Raw genomic sequence first — 21,805 nt, forward strand, 5'->3', positions numbered from 1 at the left:
GTTAAGAGTGGCCAGCTGTAAAGTTCACAAATACTACAAGTACTATATAATATACATGTAACACTATGTGCCTTTTTCAGAGTTCCTACCACATCTATGGAACCATGTAACAGCGACTACACTTACTTGCTGGCAAAAAAAGCCACCCAGGGGAAGCGCAGGTCATGGGTGTCTACAAACACGTTCTGGACAAATAGGTTAGGACTGCAGCTGTGCTGTATGGGACAATAAGGAGGGAGAGATGAACAGAAGACAGGAGAGAGTGACTGATTCCCTTTGACAAAATCCATTGATGTATTTCACTCAATTTAACACACAAACACCCGCCCGACCCTCTGGAATATATTTTTATTCTATATTTTAGTGAAATTTACTACAGCATTCACCATGTTTAATATGTTCTTGTAATCAGAATATTGTGGTGAATTTTAGTTAAAAAATAGTAGGAAAATGAGGGCACACCTAACACTCACACACACACACACACACACACACACACTCACCACACACACTCACCACACACACTCACCACACACACTCACGTTTAAGTAGCGCCCCAGATTCCCCTCCAGCTTGGCGTCAATGATGTAACAGGATTCCTCTCCGTCAAAGAACTGTCGTGTGTTTTTGGGCCCGTTGTCTATCCCGTCACCCACCCTGCCCTGCACCCCTCCCTGCCCCCCATGCCCCCCCCCGTGGCCCCCTCCGGCTGCCAGGCCTCCACTCTTCACCATAAGGCTGTGGGAGCCCTTCAAGGCAATGCCTCGCGTGGACTTCACAGCCACCTGCCTCTTTACTGTACCTGAGACCAGAGGGGAGGAGAAGGGGTGAGGAAGGATTGAGGAGAGGGGGTTGTGCATGGGGAGAGACGTTGTCAAGTTAAAAAAAAAAAAGAAACGTGGAGGTCAAGGCAATCATTATTTTATTTTTTATCTCACCTCCCCCTCCTCACCCGCTCTTCTGCCCTCCAATTAACCACCTCATGCTCCTCCCCCGCTATTCTGCCATCCAATTAACCACCTCCCCCTCTCTTCTGCCCTCCAATTAACCACCTCCTGCTCCTCTGCCCTCCAATTAACCACCTCCCCCTCTCTTCGGCCCTCCAAATACCCACCTCCCCCTCCATAGTCTCAGCTCCCCTCACCCTCCTGAACCTCAGCTCTCCTCCTCACCCTGTGTGCGCTTATCTCTCTCCTTGTTGTCGTCAGATCCAGAGCTGATGGTCTGGACGTCATCACTGTCTGACAGCGTCATCACATCCTGTCTCTTTCCTCCCTCGGTTTTCACTGACTGTTGACCACTAGGGACGATCAAACACAAACATCAATCAACAACCCCTTACAGACTAATGATGCTGGAAAAGCACCGGTTACCAACCATACGATACTGTAACCCAGACCAGATTTACGTTACACCTCATTGTATTTACTTGCCTTTTGGGGTCAACTTGCTCCTAGAACAGAAAACACAAGGTGTGACATTATACAATCAGAGGACAAACAAATCAGTCACATGAGCTGGAGGCTGATCAATTGATCCTAATATATACATTTACAAGCAAGTCATATAGCAGACACTAATCTAGAGAAAAGGACAGTAGCCAGTACCGACAATTACATACTGGCCCCTCGTGGGGATTAACCCACAACCCTGGCATTGCTCTGTGTTCTACCACCTGACCTACATGGAATCATCTACTCATCCCTGTGTCTCTGGGGCGCCTCACCTTCTTTTCAATCTTCAGTCCCTCCATCTTAATGGTGGCCTGTGAGGTTGAGGGTTGGCTAGTGAGCCAGGACACCACTTTACTCTTCCCGCTCTCTTCCGGCATGGGGGGTGGCTTCCTGTCCTCTGTTCCACCCGCTGACACACTCATCCCATCCTTACTGTCCTGGCTCCCTGTGGGAGGAGACCAAAGAAATCAGGGGTTGGAACCAAAAGAGGATATGCATTTCAGTCATCTTGGGGTTAAATGTTGTTTCAAACAGCGTCTTTTCCTGAATAATGTACCACGAAGACATCCTTTAAATGTGAATTTTCTGCTCCTACAAAAAATGACATTTGCCCTGATGGACACTAAGTTGACAGTGTTAAATGGAAACATCTTACTGTTAAGTCATTATCACAGAATTAGCTTGTGTTTCCCAGATTTGCCCAGGCTTACTTTACACACACCTTCCTTAGCTCCCTTGGCCAGGCTTACTTCTCTCGCACACGCACACAGGTTTGTAAAGCTACCCTCATGGGGAGAAAATAGAAATTGCAAGCTCCCTTGCTCTAATCTTAACCCTAACCTCAATAAAGTCACATTTATGCCTACACTTTACCTAGATGTAATGCCTAACCTTAACCCTAAACTTAACCAATAACACCTGGACCTTAAAGAAACCCCAATTCTAACTATAAAATCAATTGTAAGTTTGACCTTAAACCCTGAGCTGGTTTAACACACACACACACACACACCTTCCTTGGCTCCCTTGGCCTGGCGACGGGTGGTGTAGCTCCTCCACACAGAGCTGGAACTGTAGTAGGGATCCTTCACAAACGTGTCATCAGAGCTGTCATCGTTGGACTCTTCATCGCGGTCATCTTCATCACTATCCTTAGAGGAATCTCCACCACGAGCACCCCGCGCTGAATCAGGAGCAGGAAGTAGGACAGACAAGGTGTCAGTTCAGACTCCTATTAAACCCATTTTGGTTCTGGCCTCCAGGAAAAGCCAGACGTTAAAAAGTGGGACCCCTGACCTTTGCCGGCGGGGTTGGAAGCGTTGGTTTTCTGAGGGGGTTTTGAAGGACCCTTGTTTTGCAGCGACAGGGAGGAAGAGGGAGGGTTCTTCAGACGGGATATGTCCACCCCGCTCCCATCACTGTCCGAACAGTGGGCTTCACTTTCATAGCCCTCCTTGAAGTTCTCCACACTTTCTATGTGGTCCAGGTTAGCAAAGTACTCGTCACCCATCTCCAGGCCCTCCTTGTCCGCAAAGTCATCGGTCAGGATCTTACCTGGGAGGGAAAAACGATTAAAAACAAAACCCAGATACAAACTGCAAATGTGCTCTTTTATTCAGAACACATTTGAATTCCAACATTTCTTTAGCAGGCACACTGAAATGCCGTTGACTTCCTGTGTGAGAACTCTTCTGTCCCCTCCCACTTCCAGCCACGTACCGGCATAGATGCAGACAAAGGAGCCTTTGGCCACGTCGTCCAGACAGCGGATTCCCCAGCCTTTGTTCTGGGTCTTAAACAGCTGCAGTCTCACCTGCAGACCGTGCTGCACCAGGCGGTTGGTACACATCTGACTGCAGCACTTACAACGCTTATTACACTCATAGATCCTGACACACAGAGAGAGACAGAGAGACCAACACACAGAGAGAGACAGAGAGACCAACACACAGAGAGAGACAGAGAGACCAACACACAGAGAGAGACAGAGAGACCAACACACAGAGAGAGACAGAGAGACCAACACACAGAGAGAGACAGAGAGACCAACACACAGAGAGAGACAGAGAGACCAACACACAGAGAGAGACAGAGAGACCAACACACAGAGAGAGACAGAGAGAGAGAGACCGATTAGTATAGCATGTACACGTATATAAAAGAGTGTGTGTGTGTGTGTGTGTGTGTGTACGCAGGTACGCCTCTCACCCGGTGGGCATACACTCCTCCAGCCTCTTGTGTGTGTATCCAGCGTTGTGGTTGATCTGTGCTCCAGGGGTACAGGCTGTGGCCTGCAGTGTCAGCTGGTGACACGAACACTTGGACCTGCAAAACACACACCATCCATTGGCCTGTAGAACACACACACCATCTATTGACCTGAATTAATGTATGCAAACTGAACCAGGTTCAGAATGTCAGAGGTCAAAGGGTACGGACTTGTCCCTGCAGCCATCGGTACATTCACAGCCCACCAGGAACTCTGGGCTGGTGTTGATGAACACACCATCTTCAGGGATACGCTCCTTACCTGGAGACACACAGAGGCACCAATCACTGATCTCTTCAGCAACTATTCACCATGTTTATAGGGCATCCAAACCCCTTCACCCCGCCTCCTTACTGTAGGCCACGTTGGGGGGCGGCGTGACATCGATCTCGTTGACACAGGACAGGGGGATGTCCTCGCGGCCGTTGGTGATGTCCCTGATGTAGTAATAGGGCTTCTGGGGCTGGAAGCGCCGGTCCACCAGAACGTAGGGGTCCAAGCAGAACATCTCCAGGAAGATGAAGTCACAGCGCGTCTGGAAAAGATAGCGCTGGATCTCGGCCATGCTGCGCAGGCACAGCCCACATGGAGACTTGTAGATCACATGGAAGGACATCTGAAACCAGCAGAGGCCGTAGGAGTGAAAGACTGACCACAATCCGTCCAATGACCCCAGGCCCTGCTTCCTGAAAGTCTGTCAATACCCCAATCTGTCCAATGACCCCAGGCCCTGCTCCCTGAAAGTCTGTCAATACCCCAATCTGTCCAATGACCCCAGGCCCTGCTTCCTGAAAGTCTGTCAATACCCCAATCTGTCCAATGACCCCAGGCCCTGCTCCCTGAAAGTCTGTCAATACCCCAATCTGTCCAATGACCCCAGGCCCTGCTTCCTGAAAGACTGTCAATACCCCAATCTGTCCAATGACCCCAGGCCCTGCTTCCTGAAAGACTGTCAATACCCCAATCTGTCCAATGACCCCAGGCCCTGCTTCCTGAAAGACTGTCAATACCCCAATCTGTCCAATGACCCCAGGCCCTGCTTCCTGAAAGACTGTCAATACCACAATCTGTCCAATGACCCCAGGCCCTGCTTCCTGAAAGACTGTCAATACCACAATCTGTCCAATGACCCCAGGCCCTGCTCCCTGAAAGTCTGTCAATACCACCATCTGTCCAATGACCCCAGGCCCTGCTTCCTGAAAGACTGTCAATACCACAATCTGTCCAATGACCCCAGGCCCTGCTTCCTGAAAGACTGTCAATACCCCAATCTGTCCAATGACCCCAGGCCCTGCTTCCTGAAAGACTGTCAATACCACAATCTGTCCAATGACCCCAGGCCCTGCTTCCTGAAAGAGTGAGACTTGTTAGAGGACTGGCCATTCTTGCCCCCTTACCTTGCGTTTGACTCGCCGCCGTCCTGTCATGCGCCGAAACTCATACAACAGAGGGGTGAGCAGGGGGTTGCGTCCCCGGTGCATGTCTGGCCTGGGGGGCCGGATGCGGTTCAGACATGCCGGCTGGCAGGTGTGAGGTAGGTAGAAGATGCGGTCTGTGGGGGCGCGATATGAGGGCTCGTGAGGGATCCGGTCGTTACTGAAGGTGTACGGGATCACCGCAGGTGGAGAGGCAGTGGGAGTGGCTTGTGGAGGGGGAGGCGGGGCCAGGGATGGCTGCTGGGGTGGGGCAGGCTGCTGGGACGGGACACTCTGGTTGTTGCCAGTCTGGACAACATACACCCTAGAAAGGCAAGGGGGAGAGTGAAGAGAAGACCTTATGAAAACGAGTGGCTCCTCAAAATTATAGAAAGTCGGAGTGAACAAACTGCAAATGCAATATTTTGTTTCTTTATCGCGCAGTCTTCCCGACTCCATTTAATGCAAAGATGTTTATACTGATTTTGGATTATACTTTGTGACGTGGATATAAATTACAGTTAGTCTATCACATAACTTTTTGGCTACTAACGTTTCCTCTTCCATCTCTGTTGTTTCGTTGTCTCGCTGATCCACACTCATCTTACTTTTGTCCTTTTTCTTTTGCTCCTGACTCATTTTGCTGTCTCTATCTCTCTCTTCACTCACATGCTGTTGAAGTATGCACACTCATCACGTGGTAAGCTCCATAGGGTATATTCGTGTAGTAGACCTGTTGCGTTGACATCTGCATGTGACAGGGCAACTGACCAATGAAACCTGATCATTCTACAGCGGTTTCAAACGGCCTCTAAATCAAACAACTAAACCACACAGCAAACGGCATCTCCCCACAAAATAAACGTAATATCGCATACTTTCCCGCAACAATATCCATTTTGATATTGAACAACGTGATATTGCGATAATGGTATCGAGTCAATATATCGTGCACCCCTACCTGGAAGGGTTTCCAGGGGCACCCGGGGAGGTTTGGGGCAGTATGGCTTTAGGCGGGTGGGTGTTACTGGCCGACCGAGAGCCTCCTGGTGGGGGAACGTACGGAGAAGTGCTCTTCTTGGCCATTTGAAACTTCGGACTCCTGACCGAGAGAAAACGGAGAAAGGGGGTTAAAAAATAAAAGGGCCATGGCAGACAGAGAATGTTGACTTCTTTTAGGCATCTTGTCACTCACTCAGTCTGCGCCGGCTGATTGGGCTGGGATGGTGCCGGGGGGACGGAGGCGGGTGGCGAAAGGGGGTGGGGAGATTTGGTAGGGGTTCCACCGGCGGCAGTGGCGTTCCCCCCGCTGTGATACTGGACCACGGGACCCTTGGTCCTCAATGCTCCTAATAACGGAGAGATAAACAAGAGTTATTACACCGCGGCATGACGGAAGGTCACTTGACAGTTACAGTGGATTGCAGAAGTACCCCCTCTCCCGTCCCAGGACCATTTCACTTTTTCCTGTGTTACAATCGAAAAGAAAAAAATAATAATCCAGTAGGGACACTCTGCCTTCAATTAACAACAATTGGGCAACACATCGAAGGGGCTAAATATTTGTTTTAAACACAGGTAATTAGACAAACTGAAATTAGCAGGTTGGATACATCACAAGGCAGGGCATGCTAAAAATCCATCACATCCCATTTCAATTCTGCCATGAAGCACATGGTGTCCTTATAATATAACCGGTTGGATTTGCACCAACTATAATGCTTTGCATTTAGACCCAAAGGTTTGTTCTCATTTTGTTAGACCACAGAACATTTTGTTTGGCTGCAAAATCACATATGTCCTGCCCAAGGTGACACAGGCCTCTTGGCAGTCTCTCTGACCAATCTCTTTCTTGCTCTGTCATTTCGTTAGGAGGCACGGCCACATCAAGGATCGTGACTGTGCGCCAAGAGATGTTCAAGGTTTTTGAAATCTATTAACACCCACGCCCTGATCGGGGTCTTTCGACAACTTTCTCCATTAGTTCTTTGGAAAGCTCTTTTGTACTCATGATGAAGCCATCATACCCAACACATCAGACGCAGTGAAACTGATTAATTTATCCAGAAATTATGTGAATCACTACAACTTAACACAGGTTGAGGCCAATTAGCTTGTGTTTGTGATTTCATGTTGTAACAATAGAGTCCAACAGAGGCACTACATACTAAACCCCACGGACTGATTGGATGAACCAGAGTGTTACCCATGCTAGGACGGGTCCTCTGCTGACCAGCCATCTTCTTCTCCTGGGTGTTGGCAGAATTGGTCTTCAGGTTGAACATGGGCTCCAGCCTGGTGGAACCGCGGTAGATCCACTCACTACGCTTGTCATCCTGGAGGATGACAACACCACATTACCACAGACAACCAAATTGGCACTTTTTTTGAACACAGTTTCTCTTATCCATCCATTTTCAAAATGTTTCATTGAGTTGCCTGTTGAGCGTCAAATACAGTGCTGCTTGAAACTACAGTTGGGTCCGTAAATATTTGGACACCCACACAAGTTTCATAATTTTGGCTCGGCACGCCACCACAATGGATTTGAAATGTAACATCCGAGATGCAATTGAAGTGCAGACTTTCAGCTTTAACTCAAGTGGACGAACAAAAAGATCATATGAAATGTTTAGGAAATGCAACAATTTTCATACACAGTCCCCTTACTTCAGGGGCTCTAATATAATTGGATAAAATTAATACAATCATAAATAAAATGTTTATTTTAACAGTATGAAAAAAAAACAGTGAATTACAAACTTATAAACAAACAGACTGCTGACTGCGAGATTTTGACAGTAGCATGGGAACAAAGGCCATTGTGGCCATACGGCATACAATGCTTTTCGGGGCATCAGGGCCACAGCGAAGGGCAATGCCGGCCACGGCCATCACAAAACACTGTGCTTCCTCCTCTGTGATGCCTTGCCAGGCCTTTGCAGCGGTCTTCAGTTGATGTTTGTTCTTGGTCTTTGTGCTTTAAGTTGTCTTCAGCGAGTGAAATTCATGCTTGATTGGTTTGAGATCAGGTGATTGAATGGGACATTGCAGGATATTCCTCTTCTTGTGTTAATGTGCAAATTGACATTATCGAGTATTCAAAACACGCATTAAAACTCTACACATTCACTAAATCAGAGGTGTGTGCAGTAGAAGCACTTGGCTGCAACAGGGCAAGTCACATGATCGCTATTGGGCCTAGGTTGTCACGTCATCTCTCACAGGCATGGTTACCTCGCATGACCGCAACACTGGTTAACGTAGCCTAAACATTTGACAGGAGACAACACCCACAGCCTCGCAATCTACCTCAGATAACTTAGTAGCTAAACATGAATCAACCTCACTTGCATGGAAGTGGTTTGGTTTTGAGAAGACTGATGTTGCACAAAAGACGGCACTCTGCAAGGTGTGTTGGAAAAATCGCTGACAAAAAAAAAGCAGCTTGACGACCAACTTGTTTCACCACCTGCGAACCAACCACAGCAGTGGTTCCCAACCAGGGGTACTAGGCCTTTCCACAGGGGGTACTTGAAAACACTCATGACACCATAGACTTACTAGTGAAATGAACATGAGGGGGTACTTCAGGGGTACTCCAAGCAGTGCAAATTCTTTTTGGGGGTACAGTAACTGAAAAAGGTTGGGAGCCACTGAACCACAGCAAGGAAAACCAAGAGTATGAAAATCTTCGAGACTCTGCTGCCCAAGAAAAGCCGACGTCGGCTAAGGTACCTGCTGCACAACACACTCAGCAAACTTTAGTGGAGTCGTTTCTTACGATAAGAAAAGCAACAGATGGCAAGACATTACAAATGCAATCACCAAGTTTATAGGAAAAGAAATGCTACCAAGTCAGCTGGTTGAGAGGGCTTCATAGAACCCATGAATACCCTAGACCCCAGATATACAGCCAAGTCAAAAGTATTTCAGCTCAACTGCCCTGCCCATCTTATGACTCAAGTCGTCGAACTGAGACAAACTGCAGAAGGTGTCACACTTCACAACCACTACGGATTTATGGTCGAGCAGATCCTCCGAGCCGTACCTCTCCATTACGGTGCATTTCATCTGCGAATCTTGGCTACTTTAGCACTTTTGTTTGCAAACATCTCACTTCCCAGATGACCATACAGACGACATCGTAGCTGACAGGCTAAAGGATGCCCTGGCACCATGGTCGCTGAGGGAAGATTGTATGGTTTGCATGACCACAGACAGCGGTGCAAACGTTGCCAGTGCACTCCCAGTTTACAGCTGGACCAGGCTACAGTGTTTTGGGCACAGACTCCATATTGTCATTGGTAAGCAGCCTACTGCTTGCTTCTATAAAAGTTTGCAAGAAGGTCGTTGGAGCTTTCTCCCATAGCTGGAAAATGAAGAGAGCGCTTTGCGATGCCCAGGATCAGCTGAAGCTCCCAGAGCATAAACTCATCACAGAATCGGCAACAAGATGGGGCTCAAAACAGCGCATGATAGAGATTTATTGAGCAAGAAAAGGCCATTCGTCATGTGCTGGGTGCAGACACAAAGCGCAGGTATCTTATTCCAACATGGCAAGACGTTGATGTTCAGTGAGCAAAGCACTTAGTCCTCTGTTAGAGTTCACAGATGCTCTTTCAGGTGAGCAACTTGTAACAGTGTCCTACTTCAAACCTGTCTTGGCATTGTTCAACTCTGAGGTCCTAGCAGTGAAATCTGATGACACAGACCTAACCAAACAAATAAAAACAACCATCCTGGAGTACATGAACACCAAGTACAAAGAAGACTGTGTGGATGGCCTGTTATGTTTGGCATCCACACTTGACCCCGCTTCACAAAACATTACAATGATGATGACCAGATTAAAGCCATTGCATCAACAGTTACCACTGAACTCATGGCTATGACAGTGGAAGACAGCCCTACCCCAGGCCCCTCAACTGCTGCAGCTATGGCTACAGCTGCAGAAGGTGGAGAAAATGGTGGTGGTGGTGATGATGACACCAGGGAGGCAGCAAAAAAAGACCAAAAAGTATTTTGGGAGTTTTGGTCCCAGCTCTCTTCAGGTCATTGACCAGGTCCTGCCATGTAGTTCTGGGCTGATCCCTCACCTTCCTCATGATAATTGATGCCCCACGAGGTGAGATCTTGCATGGAGCCCCAGACCGAGGGAGATTGACCGTCATCTTGAACTTCTTCCATTTTCTAATAATTGCGCCAACAGTTGTTGCCTTCTCACCAAGCTGCTTGCCTATTGTCCTGTAGCCCATCCCAGCCTTGTGCAGGTCTACAATTTTATCCCTGATGTCCTTACACAGCTCTCTGGTCTTGGCCATTGTGGAGAGGTTGGAGTCTGTATGATTGTGTGTGGACAGGTGTCTCTTATACAGGTAATGAGTTCAAACAGGTGCAGTTAATACAGGTAATGAGTGGAGAACAAAAGGGCTTCTTAAAGAATGACTAACAGGTCTGTGAGAGCCGGAATTCTTACTGGTTGGTAGGTGATCAAATACTTGTCATGCAAAAAAATGCTAATTAATTATTTCAAAATCATACAATGTGATTTTTTGGATTCTGTAAAGATGACAGACCTCTACATGCTTGGTAAGTGGGTAGTGTATCAAATACTTGTTCTCCCCTCGGTAGATGTACATGTGAACAGTGAGCGGTTGGCCTATCATGTTCTAAGTTCCAGCATCTGTCCATCTGTGTGTACTGTAATAATGACTATTTTTGATTTGTCTGTAAATTGTGTTTACAATAATGTAATTTGTTAAATTTATAAATATATTTTATATTATTTAAGATAATGTGATTAAGAAGTGCACCTTTTCGGCAGATTTTCCTTTTTATTTTTGTGTAATCTTTGTACTGGACAGAAGTTAGGCATTTGTTCCATAAGGCCATAGGTTGTAAGGCAATAAGGACATAAGGACATGGTCGTGTGCAATATGTTACAGAAACAACCCTTTGTTTATTATGATTGAATCTCGCATGTATGCTGCACAATTTACATTACAGCAGAGGTGTACAACTGAATGTTTACTCAGAGTTCAATGTTCCTACACTGGTTCAATTAGTATTGTGTGTCTTTGAATTGTTTTTTCTTGAATACTTACATTCGAAAGAAAAACATTTTTCATTCAACATTGTGCCCATTATCATCAGTGATTAAGTAACTCAGACTTAAACATTTTTTTAAAGGATATCATCTAATTATCGTTATTGTCACAATTGCCAAAATTTGAGATATTATTTTTTGTCCATATAGCCCACCCCTACTTCGGACCAAGAGCCATTCCAAGCCTTAAAGCTGAGAGACTGCACTTTTTAAGCACATATTCATTATTTAACAGTAACTTGAATATATTTTGGTAAACAGTCAAAATAAAACTTGTCAGTGTCCAATTATTTCCAGACCCAACTGTATGTGAACCCTACAGGGATGGTTATAATTTCTTTTTTTAAATAATCCTTATCTAAACTCCTATTCGTAATAAAGACAAAAACATTTTCATTGTGTATTCAACAAAATGGTCTAACGTTCTGTTTTAGAATCTCCTGCTATACCTCAGAATGAATAGTTCCCTGAACGATGGGCAGTTAACCTGGAATATTTTGGAAGGGCGCCCACTTCTGTGCAAAGTTCCCGTCACGTGAAATGCACTCCATTTGTAAATGAGTTGCCTCACAGTGGACTGATGGAGCACATCTTTTGCTTGGCCAGGTTTCTTGTCTCAGAGTACCGTCCAAAGTTTCTCTTACATATCCCTTTGTTTGGTTCACCCTTTCCTTTTTCCATTGGGGATCACTTTGTTTTGTACAAATTTCTTTGTACATTTCTTTTTGTACTACACACATGATTCCATCTAAAAATAACATGGAACTGGTTACAATAAACCTGTTATGGAAGATAAACTCTGGTTCTGATTAAATATTTCATGGTGAACACTAAAAAAAAAAACTATCACAATTTCAAGCAGCAATGTATAAGGCATAAAATGTAGTTCATAATCTGGTAAAATTATTAATACAGTCTCCGTTTAGAACGAATGCTGCAACTGTCATGTCAAATCAACACAACAATTGACAGTTTGGTTATTGCCAACTAATGAGTGATGACGACAACATACCAGGAAGAGGATCTTAACAAGGCTGCCGTCAACCTCCTCCACCTTGCTCCTCCACCACGTCCCCTCCCACTCAGTCTTGATAACCTGGCCTGCCTTCAGTAGCACCATGGGCCTGTTAGGATATGCTGTTATGTACTCCTCTATGAAGTCCTTACACGATGCATCTTCTATGTCCTCCCATGTACGCTTCACTGGACAGAGACAGGAAGAGAAACACTGAAGAGGGACCGAGAGAGATGCTGGGGGGCTGCGAGTGGGGCCAGGAGAGGGAGGGGTCCAGGAGAGGAGGGCACCATGGCAGGGGGAGGGGCACCATGGCAGGAGGAGATTGAGAGACAGAGGAAGAGCGAGAGACGAAGGAAGAACGAGAGACAGAGGGAAACCGAAAGAGAGAAAGAGGACCAGAGTGAAGTGTTGTACTTACTTGGTCTGCATATAGGGTAGAGCTCAGGCAGGGTGACGTAGGAGGCATAGCCATCGTCAAAGAAGATCAGGAATCTCATGCGGTTCTTGTTGTTGGGCATCTCCGCCACAATGCCAGCATAGAGCCAGACCTGGTTGCCATCCTTGTACTTGGCGACCACCCTGGCTCCCACGTACAGCCTCTCCAGAGTGGGGTGGTAGTCAAAGGCTATGTGGTTACCAGACAGCAGGCTCTTCCCCTTGTTCTCAAACTTCACCTTGTACTTATAGTAACCATTACCTACAAACACAAAACACAACCTTAAAATGTCAAACCACACACTGAGCAGAGGTGTGTGCAGCTTTAATACGTTACTCCTGAAAAGCCTTGGTTATCAGTGCAAGCTTGTGATACTGACGTCCAAGAGTCTGAGCTGTTTTCACTGGCTGACAGTACGTGGCCGTTAGATTGCAGGCCTACATTAGTCAAGGCCAGGCAGCTGAGGTACTGCTCCCAGTCAGAGGTTATAGGCAGCCATGTTGTGTGGAGGAGGTGCCATTTCATTTATGGGATCACAAAATATTAACAAAAACATGCTTCATAAAGAAATATGAACTGATGACAGTTACAGGTGCATCGAAGGATCGGGAATTGTTGTCTTGGCCATTGTACTAAAGAGAGAACTTTGAATACACTACGGGCTGGTTTCACAGACACGGATTAAGCCTAGTCTAAGACAACAAAACAAAACCAAGCTCAACAGAAAACTCCATTGAGCTTGTTTATCTTGTCCTAGACTAGGCTTAATCAGTGTCTACGAAAACAGCCCCAAATGCACAGTTTAAGCTACTACGAAATGCCACTGCTAGTTAACTTCGTGTTGCCCTATCTCATTGACTATTTAAAGGTGAACCAGGGTACTGCGGAATGCAATAATTATTTATAATGAATCAGATTAATATTGACTAATACACCGATCAGGCATAACATTATGACCACGTGCCTAATATTGTGAGGGACGCCCTTTTGACGTCAAAACAGCCCTGATCCATCGAAGCATGGACTCCACTAGACCTCTGAAGGTGTCCTGTGGTATCTTGGACCAAGACGTTAGCAGCAGATCCTTTAAGTCCTATAAGTCGCGAGGTGGGGCCTCCATGGATTGGACCTGTTTGTCCAGCACATCCAGCGGTTGCTCGATTGGATTGACATATAGGGAATTTGGAGGCCAAGTCAACACCTTGAACTCGTTGTGTTCCTCAAACCATTCCTGAACCATTTTTGCTTTGCGGAAGGGGGCAATATTCTACAGAAAAAGACCAATGCCATCAAGGAATACCATTGCCATGAAAGGGTGCACATGGTCTGCAACAATGCTCAGGTAGGTGGTACGTGTCAGAATAACATCCACATGAATGGCAGGACCCAATGTTTCCCAGCAGAACATTGCCCAAAGTATCACACTGCCTCCATCCACTGCCTCTTTCCCACAGTGCATCCTGGTGCCTTGCGTTCTCCAGGTAAGCAATGCACATGCACCCGGCCATCCACGTGCTGTAAAAGGAATCCTGATTCATCAGACCAGGCCACCTGCTTCCATTGCTCCATGATCCAGTTCTGATGCTCACGTGCCCATTGTAGGTGATTTTGGCAGTGGACAGGGGTCAGCATGGGCACCCTGACTGGTCTGCGGCTATGCAGCTCCATACGCAACAAACTGCGATGCACTGTGTGTTCTGACACCTTTCTATCAGTACCAGCATTAACTTTTTCAGCAATTTGAGCTACAGTAGCTCGTTTGTTGGATCGGACCACAAGGGCCAGCCTTCGCTCCCAATGTGCATCAATGAAACTTGGGTGCCCTTGACCCTGTCGCAGGTTCACCGCTTTTCCTTCCTTGGACCACTTGATAGGTACTGACCACTGAAAACCAGGAACACCCAACAAGGGCAGCAGTTTTGGAGATTCTCTGGCCCAGTCGTCTGGCCATCACTATTTGGACTTGGTCAAAGTCACTCAGATGCTTACGCTTGCCCATTTTTCCTGCTTCTAACACGTCAGCTTTCAGGACAGAATGTTCACTTGCTGCCTAATATATCCCACCCAATGACAGGTGTTATTCACTTCACCTGTCAGTGGTCATAATGTTATGGCTGATCAGTGTATAATATAGGTCCAAAAACATACATCTGGCAAAATAGAAGTACGGGCAGCATGATTGTGTTCAGATTAAGGTTAAATGTACAAAGGCTGCCATACTCCCATTGACCATAATGAAGGTACCGTTTTCTTCAAAGCATGAAGTACCACGGTGAGCTTTGGACTTGAAACCCTCCATGAGGTGGCCATCCTTTTCCATGCACCCATGTACGTTTTTGCATCTCACCAACAGAGTTGATAGCTATTAGTGTTCCTCTGTGCCAGGTCTTTGTGCGTTTCTTTCCCAGAATGCTCATCTCCAGTTTGATCTCATCATCCTTCAGGGAGGGGTTAGGCTGAGTGGGCGTGTTCCTTGGAGTGGCCTGTGACACAAACACAGCCGGCAACGGGCCACCTAGACACACACAAAGCATGTTTTACAGAACATAAACCAGAGGTATCCAACAGGCTAATGGAAAGTTAATGGTAGCTCACGAGCTCATGAAACAAATCTGAATGCAGCCTGAACTTAACCGTTCTGTAACTCTAATCGTGGCCCATCTTCCTCACTGAGCAGATTGTTCCACTCGGTTTTAACGTCTTCATTATTATCAGTGGTAACTGTTATATGTAGGTTTTTAACTGATACAAGGTCAGCAACCACTAACTTCAATTACCCATGGTGACTGATGTAATGAACACTACATTTGTTGCCTCAGTGACCCAGGAAGTCAAAAGGGCCAGTTTGAATGCTAAGATCAAGGTTAAAATGTACAACTTCATTAAATATACACAGTGCCTTTATTGTGTGAACTGCCAGATGGGAAATATCTTGTGTATGTATTCTATCATAAAACCAAAATGTACGATTTTTAAACAGTAAAGTAAGAGAGCTGGCCAGGGGACTGAATACTCATGCAAGGCAATGTTGTATCAGCACTAGAGTATTGTATCATGAGGACCCTGGCAATTCCCAGCTCCAAAAGATTTGCCACTAACAAAGAGGTGTACATACTTGTCTGTTGTATAGCAGGGCAGGAAGAAGGGTTCTTATTGACAGTCTGGGCCAGTTTCATAACCTGCTGAGAGGAACGCTGAAGAGCTGCTGACGCCTCCTTGAACTGAAGAAAACACACAAGCGCAAATAATTAACACACCCTGCTGTATGGTCTGTTACAGGTGCATCTCAGAGCGCACAACACAAACACACATCCTGCTGTATGGTCTGTTACAGGTACAGCTCAAAGAATTTGAATATCGGGGAAAAGTAATGTTTTTTTTTTTATATATTCTAAATTCATTACACAGTGAAACATGTCAAGCCTTTTTTGTTTCAATCTTGATGATTATGGCTTACTGCTCATGGAAATAAAAAAATCCAGTGTCTCAAAATACTAGCATAAAAATGTATAATACAGAAATGTTGACCCAAGAAGAGCTCTAATCAGCTAATTAACTCAAAACAAGAAGTGCTCTAAAACCTCCAGCTGCTTTGACTCTGGACTAAAACAGTGGGCCAACACCAGCAGATGACATGGCACACCAAATCATCAGTGGCTGTGGAAACTTCACACTGGACTTCAAGCAACCTGGATTCTGTGCCTCTCCACTCTTCCTCCAGACTCTGGAACCTTGATTTTCAAATGAAATGCAAAATTTAATCTGAAGGGAGGACTTTGGACCACTGAGCAATGGTCCATTCATTTCTCCTTTTTTCTCTTCCGCCCAGGAAAGACACTTCTGACATTGTCTCGGGTTCAGGAGTGGCTTGACACTAGGAATGCGACACTTGTAGCCCATTTCCTGGACACATCTGTGCGTAGTGGCTCTTGAAACACTGATTCCAGCCTCAGTCCACTCCTCAAGCTCCCCCAAGTTCTTCAATCGGCTAAGCTTGGCAATCCTCTCAAGGCTGCGGTCATCCATGTTGCTTGTGCACCTTTTCCTACCACACTTGTCCCTTCCAGTCAACTTCCCATGAATATGCTTCAATTAGGGCTCTATTTGAGCTCCTCAGCTCGACATTTCTGAATTGTAAATATAATTTTTATTTTGAGATACTGGATTTTTGATTTCCATGAGCTGTAAGCCATAATCATCAAGATTGAAACAAAAAAGGCTTGAAATTTCTCAATTTATGTGTAATGAATCTAGAATATATATGAAGGTGTCACTTTTGGATTTGAATTACAGGAAGAAGAAAATAAAACATTCCCACAATAAAACATTCTCACAATATTCACATTTTATTAAGACTTGAACTTCTCAGAGGGAGATCAGAGGGCCTAGTGGGGCGCGGACACGCACACACAGCCGGGGCCACCAACCCACCTACACCCGGTTCCCCCAGAAGTACTGATCTAGCCTGGTTTCTTGGACTCTCTGGCAGATACCCCAGTGACCAGACTTACAGTGCCAGGTGTGACAGCCTGAGCCCATGGCTGGGAGATTGGAACCCATGAAATGGGCAATTAATGAGTATTTTAAGGAGTGCCTCACCATTGCATCTTGAACAGGTATTGCTGGTTTCTTGGGTGGAACCACTGAGAGGACAGAAAAGACAGGGACAGAATCATAGAGATGCACTCCTTTGTTTTGTTCTGGAATGCTCTTGGCAAACAAATATTATTTATCTTGGTGGTGGTGGGGGGGGGGGGTTAGTACGTACGTAAACCCACAGCGATGACATCGTCATCCTCATCGTCATCAATTTCTATGACATCAGAGGACTGAGCCCCTCCCACTCCGGCCTCATCCTCTGAAGAGCTCTCTTTGTAGACCAGACCCATCTTACTGTATGTGGACTTGACCAGAGCCTCACACTCCACTATGGACCTGGCACACACAAAATGGAGAATCACACAGACATTAACACACACACACACACACACACACTTTACAGAGAGGAGATTTCAACAAACAGTACTTCAATAGGGACACAAGAGTAACTTAGCGGGACCAAAGCATATAACAGTCGGAACTAAAGGCAAATCAGGGGTAATGTGATATCCAATATGACAACAGTTTTTTTCTTTTTGAGGGTCTACTGCAGTTGGCTAATGTTTGTTAGCTAGACAGATTGAAACATTCTCTATAAATGGGTCAGGTATATTATGGCACTTTTCCACAGCATGGTACCGGCTCGACTCGCTTTGGGAGCTTCCTCACTTTTTTCCATATCTTACTCATAAGGAAAAATATATTTTGCCCAAAAGTGAATTTGTAAATAAAGGTTAGATTTTATGATTACGTTGCTGTCCTTTACATCTGTGATTAGGGGAACTAGCATTAACATAAGAACGTTAAATTTACTAGAGTTTAATAAATGCCTTGTACATTGGCATGCTACACCAAAGTGGCCTGTAAGGACGTGTTAGGAAATTTGACTATTTACTGTGGCTGTGCATAGGGTTTGCAAAAAAGCCAATTTTAGTTGAGCAAGACCAATAGCCACATGGCTACAGAATTTAAAAACAGGAAGGACTTTAACCCTAAACCTTCACTAGTCTTGATCATAAAAGCCTGTAGCGGTCAAATTTGGCATTTGCTTGTTGGCAATCAGCCTTCTACATGATCCAGTTTGGAGCATTGGCTTAATCTAGATAGGGATATGATGACACTATATACCTTCTTAATAATTGTATATAGAATTTGAAATAATTGAATACCTCCCCTGATTTGTCTTTGTCCATTGCCAATGAACTTGGGGCAAGACATTGAAGGTGACGGCTTACATAGGAGCTAATTAAGGGGGGAGTGGACACTCACATGATATTACAGTTTCTATATTAAATATAAAGTCATGCGCAAAACAAGAAACCAGGCAAGCCTAGTTCAGCCGGCCCACAATATAAAGTGTTGATCGAGATTCGAGAGAAAGGCTTTGTCTTGAACCACTATGCCACACTACGACATTTGCCAGGTGTCGGTAGAGCCTCTTGACATAATATAATTTTGTCACGCATTGACATCACGCCAAGTTTGAATATTTCATTAGACACCATTAACCATGGTGTTAAACTGAGTAACGTTTCTTATTAAATTTACCTCCACCACAAATAGCATCTATGAACTGTATGGCTTCTGCCACTGGCCGTTTTAACAGCAATTAGCCAATAGCAAATGACACTGATACAGTATTTATCAATATAGGTGACGATAACTGACTTTATCGTCAAGTGAAATGACGCGAGAATCATGTAACCAGTGAAGTGTTTGTCTATCCTGAACAAATCCTAATATCCACCAGAAATGTTTTATTTTAGCCTTCCTATTGAAGGATGTAGCTAACAAAGCTTTTCTGTTCTGAACAAATCCTAAGGCATAACGTGTCTGGACTGTGAGGGGAGTTGAACGCGGGGCCTGTTGTTTGGTAGCCCATGTCTCTAACCAATACACTATTTAACAAGAGCAGTCAGTCAGTAATTACTGTGCAGTAAATCAACTGGCATGTAACCAAAAAAAACAAAAACACTTCCAACAGTAAAACTTAATACAAATAAACCTAAAAACAATAAAAAGTATTTAGAATGTGTTTTCCCAAAAAGTAATACATTTCTCTTAAAACTGCTAGAAGCCATAATGAAACCAAGAGACCAGCTGAAGACAGATAGAGCAGCAGACGACTGCGTTAATACCTAATGAACTGTACTTAAAGACAACTATAGAAATCATTCTGGCAATTCCGTTTGCTTCGTGCCTTCCCGCAAGACAGCTTTCTGCAACACATCCTACTTTTGCGCTGCCTCAACCACACAATATACAGGATTTGATGCAACTTGTAAGTATACTTGACCCGATTAATGACATCCATGACCAGCAGAGACAGCATTCAAACAATCACCAAAACCCCCTTCCTTCACTCACTGATTGGCATTATTGAAAAGTTTCTCCACCACCTCTTCCTCCTTCTCTTTTTTTTCCACCCAGTCCTTGAGCTCAGCCAGCTGGGCTTTCCTCTGGCGGACAGCCTCACTCCTCTCTACCTCCTCCTCTATCCATTTCCTCAGCTCCTCCAGAGACACCCCCAGCTCCTCCTCTAGACCAGAGTCCCAGCCCTCCACCTCCATCCTGATGGGAGACAAGAGGACAGAGGAAATGGTACAGATGAGGGAACGATGGAAGGAGACAAGAGAGCAATTTGAGAAATTAGGCAGTAGGTGTGTGTGGATGGAGATTATGAAAACAAAAAGGAGCTGAGGCGAAGGAACAGATTGAAAATTAGAATAGTGAAGGGAGAACAATTTTTGTTAACTAATCAAGTTAGTAGTGTCTGCCAGCTAATTACAACTAGCTGATCAATTAGTGTTTTAAACACTTTCAGGGGCGATTTAACATATTGTGAATAAACCCCACCTTGACAATCACTTTTTTATCAACTAATATATTTAATTAACAATAATATTTTACATGCGATTATGTGATCGTTGTTTTTTTATATCCGGACCACTTGTGCAAGGACATCGACACGCAAGTGTTCATAAGACCTGTAGACTAGAAATGTATAAATATTAGTCTTCAATCTTAAATTCAAAGTAATAACTACAGCCACAAGACACATTTACGTAAATAACATTGTATTTATTTAGACCAAAGAAGCCACCCACTGAAATATTTAAACTACAACTACCAGATTTTACAACGTCGAAAAACAAGGGCAAAGAACCGATATACCAGTCCAAAACACTTGGTAGTTGGGTGTAACTACATGGCAGGTATTTTGATAGTAAGTACATGTGTTACCACTTGCAGTGGATGTTTATCTGAGTTAATTCAAATAATATACCAACACGCAAGGTAACGTGCTTGTTTATAGCTATAGCTGCTAGCCAAAGTCACTGAAACGAGTATACTAGCTAGCTAGCTAGCTACCTGTGCAGCTTATCCTTTTGTAGTTACTTCCCACAGTTGCCCTCTTGATCTACAGAATATCCTTGCACTATATCACCTATCTTTAACTCGATTATTTTATAAATCAAGAAAAAAAGTCATTGACGGTTTAAGAACTCACCCATCATCGACATTACTGTCCATTCTCTCTAAGTAGGCATTCAGCTAGCTAACAAGCTACAGACTAGTGTGCACTGTGCACAACTCACAAAATCCCGCCCACAACGTGAAAGCGGCAACTCCACACGACAATGGTAATGCTCTACCCACAGTCCGATTGGAAGGCATGTAGCTTTCTCACACTCCCCGCTGTCAAAGTCCCGCCCACTACCAGCGACATCCAATACGATGTGCCCTACAGTTTTTGATTGGGTTTGACATTTCTACATAATGAATGACAATGAAGATGTATATTCGTGTTTATTGATAAGCTCCCACAAAATGCCTTTCATCCAAACATTTGATGCCCAAGAAGAAAAACATACTGGAAAAAGATAGAAAATCCTGCAGCATTATTTGCTGTGGGCCTATAGTAAAAACATCTTAATTTCAATATACTGAAAACTAAAGTGTTAAGATTATATACCATTTTCAGAGATCTGAATATTTGACAGCATTTACAGCACTTTCCTACCACAAATGTGAATAATCTAGCAACTTCATAATGTATATTTGGCACAATGGGCTTAAGTGCTTGTGATTTTACATTTAAAAAAATCTACATTAAAATGTTGGGCAGTGTAATAATATACATGTCATACAGATATGATCCTGCAAAGTTTTCCAATAATACCCCATTAAAATGGTTTGCTGTCAAAGTACTGTCATAAACATGATCTTCAAATCCCTGTCCTATAAATGTGCAGTTTGATGCCTTAGTCACCACAGTTACAATTTCAAAATATAGCTGTATGAGTGAGCATCCTAGATTTTGTTTTACTAGTGTAAAAATGTGGTTATACTACATTATTTAAAATGTCACTTTGAACACTACAGGTAAAATCTATTTTAAGGACATCTGGTTAGATGCTAATTGCATTTCATTGTACTGTACTCATATTGTTCATTGGCCAAGTTGAATCTTATCTCCTTACTTTTGTTTTTATTTAATTGCC

General features: G+C 44.6%; 1 protein-coding gene across 4 annotated transcripts in view; it reads right to left on the reverse strand.

Annotated features, from left to right (window-relative positions):
- setdb1b (SET domain bifurcated histone lysine methyltransferase 1b) overlaps nucleotides 1-21,805 on the reverse strand; it is a 31,875-nt gene that overhangs the window by 1,002 nt on the left and 9,068 nt on the right. Inside the window, exons 1-23 of one of the 4 annotated variants that reach the window (XM_010884830.5) lie at nucleotides 20,812-20,977; nucleotides 19,668-19,871; nucleotides 17,470-17,636; nucleotides 17,301-17,344; nucleotides 15,817-15,922; nucleotides 15,049-15,216; nucleotides 12,684-12,962; nucleotides 12,260-12,450; nucleotides 7,345-7,474; nucleotides 6,334-6,487; nucleotides 6,100-6,240; nucleotides 5,121-5,463; nucleotides 4,078-4,339; nucleotides 3,894-3,984; nucleotides 3,663-3,779; nucleotides 3,174-3,343; nucleotides 2,751-3,008; nucleotides 2,467-2,637; nucleotides 1,727-1,899; nucleotides 1,434-1,453; nucleotides 1,173-1,300; nucleotides 543-802; nucleotides 127-215 (exon numbers count right to left, since the gene is read on the reverse strand). In XM_010884830.5, coding sequence (XP_010883132.4) covers nucleotides 127-215; nucleotides 543-802; nucleotides 1,173-1,300; nucleotides 1,434-1,453; nucleotides 1,727-1,899; nucleotides 2,467-2,637; nucleotides 2,751-3,008; nucleotides 3,174-3,343; nucleotides 3,663-3,779; nucleotides 3,894-3,984; nucleotides 4,078-4,339; nucleotides 5,121-5,463; nucleotides 6,100-6,240; nucleotides 6,334-6,487; nucleotides 7,345-7,474; nucleotides 12,260-12,450; nucleotides 12,684-12,962; nucleotides 15,049-15,216; nucleotides 15,817-15,922; nucleotides 17,301-17,344; nucleotides 17,470-17,636; nucleotides 19,668-19,871; nucleotides 20,812-20,834 — 3,689 coding nt within the window. In that variant the 5' untranslated portion in view covers nucleotides 20,835-20,977. Of the gene's footprint in view, nucleotides 1-126; nucleotides 216-542; nucleotides 803-1,172; nucleotides 1,301-1,433; nucleotides 1,454-1,726; nucleotides 1,900-2,466; nucleotides 2,638-2,750; nucleotides 3,009-3,173; nucleotides 3,344-3,662; nucleotides 3,780-3,893; nucleotides 3,985-4,077; nucleotides 4,340-5,120; nucleotides 5,464-6,099; nucleotides 6,241-6,333; nucleotides 6,488-7,344; nucleotides 7,475-12,259; nucleotides 12,451-12,683; nucleotides 12,963-15,048; nucleotides 15,217-15,816; nucleotides 15,923-17,300; nucleotides 17,345-17,469; nucleotides 17,637-19,667; nucleotides 19,872-20,210; nucleotides 20,295-20,672; nucleotides 20,784-20,811; nucleotides 20,978-21,805 lie in introns of those variants that run through there. The other 3 variants (XM_029115683.2, XM_029115682.2, XM_029115681.2) reach the window with 3 other exon arrangements.

Source organism: Esox lucius, chromosome 20 (assembly GCF_011004845.1).
Source record: "Esox lucius isolate fEsoLuc1 chromosome 20, fEsoLuc1.pri, whole genome shotgun sequence".
In the NCBI taxonomy this organism is placed as follows: domain Eukaryota; kingdom Metazoa; phylum Chordata; class Actinopteri; order Esociformes; family Esocidae; genus Esox; species Esox lucius.